The 14,273-nt window shown below is 21.7% G+C and overlaps 4 protein-coding genes across 4 annotated transcripts; 2 read left to right on the top strand and 2 right to left on the bottom strand.

Annotated features, from left to right (window-relative positions):
- Nucleotides 1–1,160: 1,160 nt before the first annotated feature.
- On the bottom strand, nt 1,161–2,710 carry PVVCY_0701050 (conserved Plasmodium protein, unknown function; the record flags this gene model as incomplete). Its single annotated transcript, XM_008627943.2, has 4 exons — nt 1,161–1,287; nt 1,457–1,538; nt 1,698–1,862; nt 2,017–2,710. The coding sequence occupies 4 exons, from the start codon at nt 2,708–2,710 to the stop codon at nt 1,161–1,163; spliced, it is 1,068 nt and encodes a 355-aa protein (XP_008626165.2).
- A 943-nt stretch (nt 2,711–3,653) lies between these two features.
- Nucleotides 3,654–5,519, bottom strand: PVVCY_0701040 (phosphatidylglycerophosphate synthase, putative; the record flags this gene model as incomplete). Its single annotated transcript, XM_008627944.1, has 1 exon — nt 3,654–5,519. The coding sequence occupies one exon, from the start codon at nt 5,517–5,519 to the stop codon at nt 3,654–3,656; it is 1,866 nt and encodes a 621-aa protein (XP_008626166.1).
- Nucleotides 5,520–8,580: 3,061 nt separating this feature from the next.
- Nucleotides 8,581–10,362, top strand: PVVCY_0701030 (conserved Plasmodium protein, unknown function; the record flags this gene model as incomplete). The annotated part of the gene is made up of 1 exon (XM_008627945.1): nt 8,581–10,362. One exon carries the CDS (start codon nt 8,581–8,583, stop codon nt 10,360–10,362), a length of 1,782 nt encoding a protein of 593 aa, XP_008626167.1.
- Nucleotides 10,363–12,215: 1,853 nt separating this feature from the next.
- On the top strand, nt 12,216–13,773 carry PVVCY_0701020 (conserved Plasmodium protein, unknown function; the record flags this gene model as incomplete). The annotated part of the gene is made up of 2 exons (XM_008627946.1): nt 12,216–13,471; nt 13,593–13,773. The coding sequence occupies 2 exons, from the start codon at nt 12,216–12,218 to the stop codon at nt 13,771–13,773; spliced, it is 1,437 nt and encodes a 478-aa protein (XP_008626168.1).
- Nucleotides 13,774–14,273: the final 500 nt, after the last annotated feature.

Below are 14,273 nucleotides of genomic sequence, written 5' to 3'. Positions count from 1 at the left end.
AAGAAATGTACATAATGGATGAATGAACAGAAGAAAAACAGTTTAACTAATTTTATATTGTCAAACATAAGGAGTGTATATTTTTGTTTGCACAACTAATTTTATTAATCATACAATATATAGATATGTATGTAGATATCTACTTACTTATATCCAACAAATATAACTATATTTTTATAAGACTTCACAAAGCTAGTAGAAATCTAAGCATTTGAATCAGTATATTTTTTTTTGATATCTTCTCATATTTTTAAATTGTAAACTTTTTTTTATTACAAGCTCAGTATTCATTATAACAAAAACACAGTGAAAAAAAAAAAGGCAACATATATTTTTTTTAATATGAAATATTAAAATTATGGAACTTTTTTAATATTCAAAATGGAAAAACTGTAAAAAGAAAATTAAATCATAGAATACTTTTATTCACAAAAAAACAATAAAAAAGGAAGGATAAAAATATATATAATATCACAAATTGATGTAATATAAAATAAAATAATGTGTATATAAAATATTTTTTCTAAAATTTACATAAGTAGGAAAAGATGAAATGGTAAAATATATATATGCATATGTTATTCCATATATATAGGTAGAGGATGCACATATTTATTTGCTATACATATAAATTATTAAAAAAAAATGAAAAAAAAATATATGAACAAGTTAATTTTATCAAAAAAATATATTACATAAACAAATTTTTATGTATGATTGTCAATTGAAATGGAAAACCGAACAAGAAACTGTATATTTCTCATGCTTATGTAGTAAACAAAATATATTAAGGTCAAATGTTAGTTTAGAGGCAGATAAATGTACACCTAACTATTTTTATATTCATGCTATTGTTTTAATTATTTTTGTTATTTTTATTTTTATTATTATTATTTTATGTTTTTTAAAATCTAAAAAAATACTACCATTTAACAAATAAAAAGTTTATTTTTATTTTTTTAGAACATTTTAGAGAGTTATAAAAAAATATTATTTCATGTTCATAAAAAAAACGAAAAACATATGCACATTTTTTTAAATGTCACTACAAATGTATGAACAGTACATAAAAACCTGTTCTATGTTTGAAAAAAATAATGGAATAGCTAGCTATAATATGTGGAGTAATAATTATACCAGACTTTCTCTATATATATGTACTATTTTTTGATGTTGAAAAATTGTTCCACCCCCTTAACTTCTTTCCTTATATCTGCCATTTTTTCATTTTTTTTTTGTTCTAAAATTTGTTTCTGACTTTTTGTAAATCTTTTTCTGACAACATAGCTGTAAAAAAGGTAAAATGATACATTATGTGTTTTGCAACATGCATACATATGTAATATCGTTACAGACATTGGTTATGCAACTATATGAATAGATATAATGTAACTATTTACAAATTATAATATAAGCTCATATGCATTATTTTCCATATTTTTTTATCTCTCATTACTGATCCTCATGGATATTAACAACTTGATCAAAAACTTTTACTTCGTCCTCCATAACATTTAGTATATAATTTTCATCATCAACTGAATAAAAAATATATAATATTATTTTACATATTTTTATAAAATAACCATTTAAATTATGATATATGCATATAAATTATGTACAGTACAGGCGAATGTATAAATAAAGAGAATATTAAACAATTATTTTCACGTATGCAAATCTGCTTTTTCCAGTACTTGTATTTCCGTTTATTTTTATAGCTTTGAGGCCAAATAAAATTTTAATATCTTCCCTTGTTCCAATTTTGTTAAATATCAAATAATCGGTTACATTTTTTGGAATTTTACTTATGTCTATATTTTTTATGTTTTGCACTGCTTCCTTAGGATTTTCAGATTTCACTTAAAAAATAAAGTAAATAAAAAATTCATGTATAATCTAAAATTTTATATATGTATAAAGCATTTAAATACAATCGAAAAATGGGTTCAATTTATTTATGAACAAGTCATATATTTTAGACGTATAAGTGTGTGTGTTTTTTTTTTTCCTTACAGATTTCCGCAAATTCCTGATTTGTACATAATTCTTTTTTTTTTTTTTTTTTTTTTGAATAAAAAAAAGGTGATAAATCATCTATATTTTTCATTAAATTTCTTTTATAAGAAAAGTATTTTTTTCTATATCTATTAATTAAAACGATTTCATTTTTTATATGTTTTTTTTTGCTTAATTTAACTTGCTGAGTTTCCGTTAATATATTAGGATTTGCATAAAAAATAGCTTCTAATTTTTTTATTTCTCGTAATTTTTTATTTAATCGGCCTAGCTTATTAGTTAAATAGTTACAAAACTTTTTGGTTTTCGCTAACGTGGATTTTATAGAACTTTTCTCCTCATTATAATTACTATTATTTTTGCTATCACTGTTTATTTTTTTTTTTTTGCGCTTTTTTTCATTAGTGTTAGTTTCCTTCATACTATTATTTGAAAAATCAAGCATTTCATTTTGGCCTTTGTCTAATAAATTAACTAATAATACTTTATTGTGTGGTATACCATTTTTAAAATATTGATTTCTTTTTAAAAATATATCATGAGCAATCTTTATTTTACTATAACTGTTTTTATTAATATTACTATATATATAAAATGTATTCCTTTTATTTATGTTATTATAATTGTAAACTTTAGAAGCATTTATGACCATAAGTGATTTGAGTAATAACACAAAATAAAAAAATATCATAGTTCGATTAGATTTGAACTCGTGGAGTCTTAAAAAATATTTTTATTTCTTCATAGTATCTTTCCCATTTTTTGTGCAAATCTTAGCATTTCTTGTATAACCTCAATTACAGATCCATTACATGCTTTAATGTTAGTCTGATTCTAAAGCATGCCCAAATAATTGAAATGTAGGTTTGTTTTTTTTCAAATATCTTTATTTCACCGAATTTATATAGCATGTATTAATTCATAATAATATAAACCATTTTTATATTTAATGTAAAACTACAAAGAATATACAAGAATAAAACACAGTGAAAAAACAAAAAAAAAATACTAAAAAAATCAAATATTGATTGTAGGATGTTTAACCTTTTCCAAATATTTTACAGAATATAATTTTATATATTAAATTTTCAATATGTTCTACACTCCTAACACAAAAAGTATAGTTACAATGATGTTATTTATTATTTTCTCAACAATTAAAATGATAAAACAAAATTTTTAAAGAGATTCCCATGGTAGTATTACCTGTATGTTCATACAGTATTATGTATTTTTTTAGTGCAATTTAAATTTATAAAAACATATTTAATTATATATAAATAAAAAAAAATTAAACAATGACATTGTAATTGTTGCTTAATTAATTTATGGGGATTTATAATAAAAATTGGAATAATATCAAAAGATATAATAATAAAAATATAATGAACACTTAAAAAAATAAAATCAAGGATAAAATAAATACAAATATGTGAAATGCATATATATGTATATTTTCTGTTCCTGTAAAAGGTAACACATAAATAAATACCATATACATTGGTTTTTATCCAAAAATGTTTTATGAGGGTATAGCGCAAAAATATGCATATATACAATAAGAAAAAATGTATATATACCTATCTACATAAATATGAAAAAAACTCGGAATGATATATACAAATATGTGTTTTTTACAACCCCCATTTAAAAAGAGTGAGTATATATTTTTGCCAATGTGAATATCTTAATTTAAGATCAACCATATTTACATATTTTGATGACTTGTAAATATGATTTAGTTCTTCTTGAAATTCTTTTCTTAGATTTGGATCGTTTGTTTTAATGATAAATTCCATTTCTAAATCTCTGTATGAAGCTCTATATCCATAATTTGAACTTCCTATGACTGTTCCCCATGGCATAGATTCAGGGGTTTCTAATAATTGATTTATATTATTACTTTCATCACTTAAAATTTGTTTATACACACTTTTTTTATAGTCACAAAATTCTGACATGTTCAGGCAATTTTCCAAATTATAACAATTATTTTCCAATTTTTGGATATTTTGTTCACATTTTTCTGAACATACATGTATTTTATCATTTTTGTTATTTCCCAAATTATCAATTATCCACATTCCCTTTGAATGAAATGTCCATTCAGGTTTATGGTATTCCAAATATATATTTGTTGCGTTATATAATTTTTGTTCTATGTTAGGTGTTTTTTTTATATTTTTAAATAAATTAAGAAAATTTGATGTAACAAATTCAATGCATGTATCAGCAATAATACTATAAGCAAGAGGTATATAATAGGTTAGACCTTGTGATTTGTAAAAACTATTAGCTGATGGTGCAGCTGTAATAAAATGTATTTTTCCATTTTTTGGAAATAAATTATCATAAATACGTCTAAACAAATTTAAAACAGGTTTAGTAAAATTTAAATATGCTGATGCAACAATTATACTTTGATTATATTTTTCAATATTCTTTAACATATCTTCAATCATATCTGTATCATCATAAATTGGTGGAATTGAAAATGGGCATTGCATACCTAGCTCGATGGTTACTATTTTTTTTTTTTTTTCATATAAAGGGTAAAAAAAGTTATCCATTTTTTGGGTAATATGAGTATTACTTTTGCTATCATTTTCACCAGTATTATTGTTTACATTGTGTAAATGGGTATTCGATTTTTTTTCACTTATATTAAAACAAGTTGACATATTATTTGTATCACATGCTTGTGTATATTCATTTTGTTTGTCATTATTTTTTTCGATTTCTTTATCTCTATGTAATAATGGGTTATCATTATTGTGAGTGGCAAAGTCTGTACCAAAGGTATTAATATTATACTCTGAAATATCTTTTTGTAATTCTCTAAAAATAAATATTATTCTTCTATAAAATTGTTCTCTATATAAATATGACTCAATCAAAGGATTTATTAGATCACTTCTCCATTCAATAGTTAAATCGGGATTTAAAGAAAATGACATTTGTTGCACACAATTAACAATTTTATAAATCGAATTTGCTAAAAATTTATTTTCAATTAAAAAATGTCTATCTTTTCGATTTGTTAAATAGCTATTATTAAGATTTGCTCCAGATATTATAAGGGTATCATCACCCATATATACTTTCATATGCATAACTCCTATTGCTTCATTGGCTCTATAAGGTAATATATTATATAGCATAGCACCAAGTAATGGATTATGAAATAAACTTATATTTATATTATTGCCATATTTAAATAATTTTGATAATATACTTATTGATGTTTCTTTATGTTTCCCTTCAGGTCTTGTACCTCTTTGCTTATCTAATAATATATCAATCTGTAAATTTTTTATATTTTTATTATTTATTATATCATCTATCAATTCTTTTTCGAGCTCCCCTGTTCCTATATATAAAGAACTAATCACTATTCTTTCCCTTGAATTTTTAATCAGCTTTTTTAATGTTTTAAAAAATTCATCAGGAGTATGGAGCACTGATATTTTTGGATCATGTATAATAAATTTTAATGGCATTTTAAGTTCATCAACTTTTTCAAATTTTTTTTTTTATTCTATTTTATGTATTCTCAAGTAATATACTTCCAAATTATGACTTTTCAAACATTTCAATATTATGTATGTGCAGGTACATTTTCGAAAAAGGGAATAAAAAAAAAAAAAACGTATGCCAAAACTAGGGAAAATACATATATACTATATTTGTAATCCTATTGAAATATAATATAAATTTGGCATTATATCCATAATAGTGTATTTATAAATTATGCTATATTATTATATATGCCCAAAAATATGCAAACAAAATGATAAACAATATAGAGAGGTAAAAAATAGCTGGGGATATTCGATTGACGTATCAAGCCAAAAAAGTAAGGAATAAAAAAAAAAAAAAAAAAAAAAAAAAAATTACGAGACTTATACTAATTATGCACAAATATGTGTTTAATTAATTATAAACATTTTCATTCTTCATAAAAATTCATAAATGTGGAAATTTTGATCATAAAATTGGTTCTTTATTATATCACGACTATTATAGTTGCGTGATGAAAAAAAAAAAAAAATTATTCTACAAGCACAATGGCTAGCTATAATATAATGGAAATAGTGAAATAATTAAAAAGTTGTTTGTATAAATGAATAAAACAAATTATTGTTTAAAAAGCTAGTTGATTTATATCATTAAGTAGGTATACATATATATACGGAAAATTGCATAGACGCTTAATGGGCATGTTAAATACTAATGTAATACCAACAAATCAAATTATATATAGTTGGTATTGTTCTTTATTCATTTTTATTTTTATAAAAAATGTTGTAATAAATGATGTAACTTATATGTATGTCAAAAATCTCTTTACATTTTTAAGCTAGCTAAGTTGCTATAAATATTATGACATGCAAGGTTATTTTGTGTTTTTTTTTTAGAATGGTCATAAAATAATAAAACTGAAAAGGCTTTTTATTTTCTTTTTACTTTTATATATTTTTTTATTTTTGTGAATATTTGGGAAAATAAAACGTAACCATTTTGTAACGTATTTAGTCATTATTCGTTCTAAACATCCACATTAGTGAGGAATATTAATGAAACAATTTTTATTTTTTTTTAAAGTATTTACACTTTGCCGTTTTATTTTTTTACTCTTATAATGAAAATGCCACCTAATTACCCTTTGCAAAACTTAACATTTCAGAGGACCAATTATAATGCATAGATTTAAGTTGAAAATACAGGAAATATTTTATTTTTTTTACGTTTAAAATGTTTTACATATATTGTGTCATATTTTTATATTCTAAAAGTACCAACTCTACAACTGCATTTAAACTTTGTCCTTATCATCCTATAGCAATAATAATACAATTTTAGTTTAAAACAAAAACAACATTGCTTTTTTTTGCATAATATATATTTTTTTTTAAATAAATAGAAATAAAAACTAAAGCAGTAATAAAATCAAAGTCAACTTAATTTTTTTTTAAAAAAAAAAATACCCATAATATTTACTTAATAATAATATAAAGGGAGAATAGTTATTATATATTTGATATGCCCCAAACAACAGTTAATTTGATTTTACTACAATTATATATATTTTTCGAATAAAATATATGTATGCAAATATATTATGCGCACAATGTAGCATCATCTTTTTTATATATAAAACTGGATTTTAAAAAAAAATTGTATTAATTATATAGCATTCGATTGTTATATAAAAAATGCATAATTATTTGTTTGCATATATTTATTAAAAAATAATATTTTCCTTAAAGTATTGAATAATTTTTATTAGTATATAGGTAAAATATTTCCACGGTGATATATATATATATATATACGAAATATTATTTTTATAAAAATTAATTCCACTAATATATTATATTGCATTTAATGGGATATGCAAAATAATTATAAATGAATGCGCATATAATAAATATATTATATATATATAATTATGCATATAAATAAGTATTATATTATATATATAATTATTATACATAATGGAATATGCGTACCAAATTTTTGCGGGTTTAATGTAAAGTCATTCGGGCGAATATATATATATAGTATTATGTATATAATAATATATATGCATTAATAAATGTAAAGATATTGTTTTATTTACTTTGTATTTTTATTTATAATCCCGCATAATATATTTTTTCCTCGGTTTATTTTTATTTAAAAAATATTATTATATATTAATATATATTTTGAGCCTCATTTTATTTTCATTTATTATATAATAATATTATTTTGCTTTTTTTTTTTTTTAACTTTTATTTTTTTACATAATTTTATGATATGATGGGCGTCATATATTTCTTTCAAATTTTCTCCATTTTAAGTTATGCCCTTATATGAAAAATAAATATATATGAGGAAAAAAAAAAAAATGGAGTAGCAAATATGTTATATATAATATTATTAAATTAAACCTTTTGAATTTATTTATATGTTATTACATAAATAAGTTTGTATTTATGTATATTTGCATAATCTTAAAAAATACTACTTAAAAAATATTACATAAAAAATATTACATAAAAATATTACTTAAAAAAAAAAAAATATTTTAGCTAGCGATATTTTTTTTTTTTTTTTTTTAAGTATGCTATTTTGATTGACTAAGAGAAATAAGCCAATAGTAAATAACTGCATATAAATATATTTCTTATATTGTATGCGGTTTCTCATATTATATGTGGCTTCTCTTATTATATGTACCTTCTCTATACCTGTGCGAATGTATAGGCCCTTGGCATTATTATAGCTATAGGGACAAGATCATATTTTACATGTACAGGTATAAATATTAATTTGTTTGATTTGGGGCATGCGTATAGCAGCATATATATGACAATCAAGATTATACAAGTTTGGGAAATATAAAACAATTTTAGTAGTCATATTATATATTAAATCGAGAAATGCTATGAAATGCCGAGCGTGTTTAGTACTTACAGTGTCATAAAAGGAAAGTATTACCATATAATATATATGTGTAATAAAAAGGAAAAATAAAAATAAAAAAATAAAATAAAAAAAAAAACATGATACAAAATGGAGGACAAAATAATACAGACACATATTACTATATTACTATATTTGATGCTGATAGTTTATTTGAAAAGTTTTACAATAAACTTAGGGGATATGCCTAAAAAGTTATTTACATATATAAAAGTATATTATGCATTTTTGATTGTAATTACAGTTGTCGCATTTTTCCGAAGACTATTTTTGCTAACAAGTTTATATATTACAGATACTGTCAATAAATTACTTAATTATGTATTACTAAAAGATAATAAAAATGAAGTAAATTATGTTAAAAGTTATACTAGCAAAAGTAGCAGTGTTCATGATTTATTTTTTCAAAATAATTTAGAATCCGAAATTCTTAATAAGTATTTAAATGAAAGTAAAATTGATTTTTATAAATATTTTTTATTATATGACGATTTAATAGGTAATGACAAAAATGCCAACTTTTGTTTAACTAACAAAAATGAAGTTGAACAAAATGAAATAAATTATAATCAAACTCAAAACAATAATTTTACCCCTATGGAATATAAAGACCCAAATCAAAAAATTGATAATAATTTTATAAATAATGATACATATCTATATACTGACGAAATAAATGAAACATCTTTTTCAAATTCAGACGCATTTTATGATGTAACAAGTAGTCAAACAGATCGATATACATACTCATTCAATCCTATTAATACAAAATATACTCGAAAAATATATAGCTTTTTTTTTCGAAAAAATAATACTTTAACAAAAAAAACATCTAATAAGGGAAAGGAAAGGGAAGCACAAGAACCGGATGACGGCACCACAAGTTTAGAAGAAAATGAGCGCGACAATAAGAATGAAGAGGATAGTGAAAAGAATAGAGAATGTAGTGAAAAAAATAATGAGAAAAATTTCCAGAAAAAAATTGGCAAAGGGAAATCCATTCATAATCGTATAAAATCCCTCAAACTTAATGAAGACGCATATTTTCAAAAACATTTAACAAAACTTAAGCATTTAAAATTTGTTACTTTTATGTTAGACCTGTTAAGTAATTATAAAAAATATATTATGATTGATAAAATAATTAAGCATTTAAGTAGGTGTGCAAGTAATACTAATCACAAGACTTTAAGTTCATCAATTAAGTTAAATCAAAACAGTACAAATTATTTACATAACCCTGCTCATAATAATTTTAATAATATAAACAATGAAAAAGAAAATGATGAGTTAGCTATCAAAAATATAAATAATTTGGAAAAAACACCTGAACAAGTTAATAACAATTGCATGCGCAAAAATAATAAGTTAGAAAACTCTAATTTATTTCCTTCAAATATTTTTGGTAATATGTTTAATTTAGATAGTGAAAAAAAATCACAAAAACCGTTTTTTCAAAATGTAAATTTACAAAATGATAATAATAATAATAGTAGTAGTAGTAAAGATAATACAAATGTAAGCACAGGAGATGAAACAAAAAAAACTCCAGTAATATTAAAATCTATATTAAAAAAAAGAAATCCATCTGATTTAAAAAATGAAAATAATTCAAAAAATAAAAATCAAAGACATATACGATTTAATCCAAAAGTTCAAACATTATTATTTGAAAAATATTCAGATGATGATGAATATATATATAATATGAATAATGGAAAAAAAGGATTATATAAAATTTTTGATGATTATAATATTAAAAATTCAGATATATTTAGTTATTATAATATGCGTAATAATTTAAATTCAATATTTACTGATATAATTAATTCAGTATGTGTTTATAAGGATAACATGTCAAGAAAATTTTAACCGCTTCCCATTGCGCACACACATATATACAAATATTTTTGTTTCGTGAATTTGCGCATAAATTTTTATATCCTTTAAATTATTAGAAATTATTTGAATACTCTTAATATTAAATATTCCCATATTTTTAGGGGAAAAAAAAAAATGCTTATAATTATTTGTGTGCATTATATGCACATATATATTATTGGCATGTATATGCATATATATTACAAAATATATGTATATAAACAAAAAAAAAATACAAGTCAGAAATTGGATATTAAGAGTTTTTTGTGTTTCGTTTTTTTTGCTACTTAAAATAAGCACATACAAATTTGGTATATTTTTATTCTCTATATATTGGGGAAGAAATTGTGTGTGCACATACAAGTGTATAGATCTCTTGAAAAAAAAAAAAAAAATAACTTTCATATATATAACATTTTGATATAGCTAATATATATATATATTTTTTTTATCTTTATGGAAATATATTTTGAAGAAATTAAATGAGAATTGCGTGTTTCATAGTATTTAAATATTCATATACAAATGAAGAGTTAGTAACATCATATTATTATTAGACCGTCACAAGAAAAGAATTTTATTAATTTTTGTATGTTTTTAATATTTTTATGATTTTGCTTATTCATATTTCATTTTGCTTTCCTTTTTTTTTGTATTATTTCCTTATTCATTATTGCGTTGGCATATATATATAATATATATATGTGTATATTTTTATTTTGACAATAATTTGCATATATAATTTGCGTGTAATTTTTATTCTATATTTTCTTCATCATATTAATAAATTTATTTATAATATTTTTATAATTTATTGTATATAAAATTGAAACAGCCATATATTAATACCTTAATAAATTTAATCAATACCTTAATTTTAAACTGTTATTATATAATAATCCATTCATACTATATGCATTTATATAGTGTTGATATTTATTATTAAAATTGTATTTTAAAAAATATATCAACTATATAATGCGTTAATTAAAATGAAATAATGTAAATATAAATATAAGCACGTATACAAGCACATACCTATGTATGTGCATATTTCTTCCTACTTTTACATGAACAATGTAATATGATACTGTTTTTTGCAAAAACGGGTGAACGGAAATTGGTTTTTCGCAAATTGACATAAAAAATACGGAACTGCAAAAATAACGGCTTCCATATATTCTATATACTTTATGTATGTTTTCTTCAATTTTTTTTTCTATTTTTTTTTTTATTAATTTTTCCACCCATTTTAATCGTTCACCATTTGAACTTTGGCAAAGCGGTCAGGAAGCTAATTTAATTTTATTTTTATATCTACATATTTATTAAGAACTTGGAAATATTGTAGAAATGTGTATATAGGGATAAAATTATTTCATATATGGGGAATAACAATGTTTTAAAGTCTTTGGAAATATATATGTATATTTATTTAGTTCGTATGCTTTTTGCGGCCATTCAGTTTGCTTAAAAAAATATAATAGTAATAATAATAAAGCACATATTTCGAGCTAATTTACAAAAAAAAAAAAATAAAATGAAATTATTTAGGCCTAAGTATTATGAACTCCCCCTTTTAAGAAATACAAGCTTACGCATATTGTACATATGTTGTATGTATGTAGTATTTTATAATTGTTCCAATGCTCACAACCATCCAAAAAATTTAATGTGAATTTTATTATATAGGAAACACAAACAATAGATAGTAGCATAAAGAGCTAAAAATTAAGCAGTTTGATATTTCACACATTTTTCCATATAACCAATGTTTACCTATTTTTTTATGATCAAGTCAGAATTTTTTTAATTTTTTTTTTTTTTTATTTCTCTTTATCTCTATGAACGCTAGTCGAGCTAAACATAGTTCTTTAATTTTTATAAAAAGTGTATGCAAGCTTCCTAATTTTAATTCGAATAAATACAGATCAATATGGAATAAAAGACATTTCAGCTCATTGAACAGTTCATATCAAGTAGAAAAGGATATAATAAATTATTATTTATCGAATGACAATTTCGCTAGAAATCGAAAAAAACATGAACAAAAAATAAAAAAATTAATGGATAATTATATAAATGGCGGTACAAATAAAAGAGAAATCGATAATATATTACTCGTCGAAAATGAAGAAAATTTATTAAATTTTGATAATCCTAGTAGTATAGAAGAATATGTAAATAAAAAATGTGAAAGTGAAAATATAGACAATGATTTTAAATATATAAAAAAAATTAACGAAAAAACAGAGGTAATGAAAATTTTAACAATTTGTGGAATTGATATAAAACCTGAAGTGGTATATTATTACACATTATATTTAATATCAATTTTAAAAAAATATATAGATAAATATAAAGATTATATTATAAAATATGAAGATATTATGGATATAAAAGATTATTATAAAATTAGTAATTATTATTATAACAAAGAAAAGGTAATAAATACAAGTTTATTTTTTTTAATTTATAAATCGTTGTCAAATACTGTGTATAGTATATGTGAAAACCCTATGGAAAAAGATAATAATTTTAATATATGTATAAAAAATGAAATACTAAATAATTATAATAATATAAATGATATTATTCTAAAATCACCATCTTTTTTGAATATAAGTATTTTACTTTATTTTATAAACACATGGATGTTTATAGATCAAAGTAGAAATATGAAAAATATTTGTTTAGACAATTTTAATAAATATATAAATTCCATATCAAATGATGAAATAAATATTTCATCTGATGACATGTTTTACCTCACATTAGCTACTCGTTTATATTTCCAAACATTTACATATACTGATATATTAAATATATTGAATAATGATAGTAAACATTTTTTATCAGTTATAGTTTTGGTTCCAAATAGTTCGGAACTACAAACAAATAATCAAACAGATAAATATAAATATTTATCCGACTATTTAAATACTCAAGATAAATTTGTTGAGCCTACCAAAAAAATACATATTTTCCCCTTTACTTTTTCATTGGGCTCATTAAAGGATAAAGCGATATATATTTTGGAGAGTCATGAGGATTATTACATGAGGAACATTAACGCACTTCGGTCTTATGTCTGTTGGAGGTACAGTTATTTTGTGTAATGTTATGACCATGTTAATGTTTTTTTTTCATAATTCCATGCAATAATGTATGAACGTTAATATTTTTTTTCAAATTTTTTATTATGTGTGTGCATTTTTTAGGCATTTTCTCGCCATGAGAGATGGTTTTAAACTACTAGAATTATGCAACAAAAACGAATATGATGATTTGTTTGTAGAAGAGAAGAGAGACAGTATTTTATCAACGTATGCTAATAAAAATTGCATATATAATTTTGCTGAAAAAAGCAAAATAAACATGGAAAAAATTATAGTTGGCTAGCTTTTTTTAATATATAATATTTTTTGTTCATAAAAAAAAAATTGAATATCATAAAAAATGCATGCACAATGGATAAGCAAACACTTCCTATTATATTGCAATCCATAAATAATTTTTTCTACATTTGCACATATGCTTATTGTATGTTATTGTTTAAATGATATTTTATATGTTATTTTGTTTTTTACTTATAATTGTCTTAATATTGGACTATATTTTGAAATATAAGTTAATTTAGTGTGACTTTATTTTTTTTTTTTTTTAATGCCGTTTTAAATTCCATATTATTATAATGTGAAACATTTTAATTTTTTTAAAATATATTGTTATATATGAAAAATAAAAGTAAAAGAACAAAAGGTATTACAAATACAAAGCAAAGTTCAATATTTATTTTTTTGTGCTTATTGAGAATTGCTAATCATATATGAATATGGCATGCATATACATATGTATATACGTGAATATATCAAAACAAAATTAGACAACAGTTTCCCCAT

This window comes from Plasmodium vinckei (assembly GCF_900681995.1).
Source record: "Plasmodium vinckei vinckei genome assembly, chromosome: PVVCY_07".
Classification (NCBI taxonomy): Eukaryota; Apicomplexa; class Aconoidasida; order Haemosporida; family Plasmodiidae; genus Plasmodium; species Plasmodium vinckei.
This window is presented reverse-complemented; position numbering and strand designations above follow the sequence as displayed.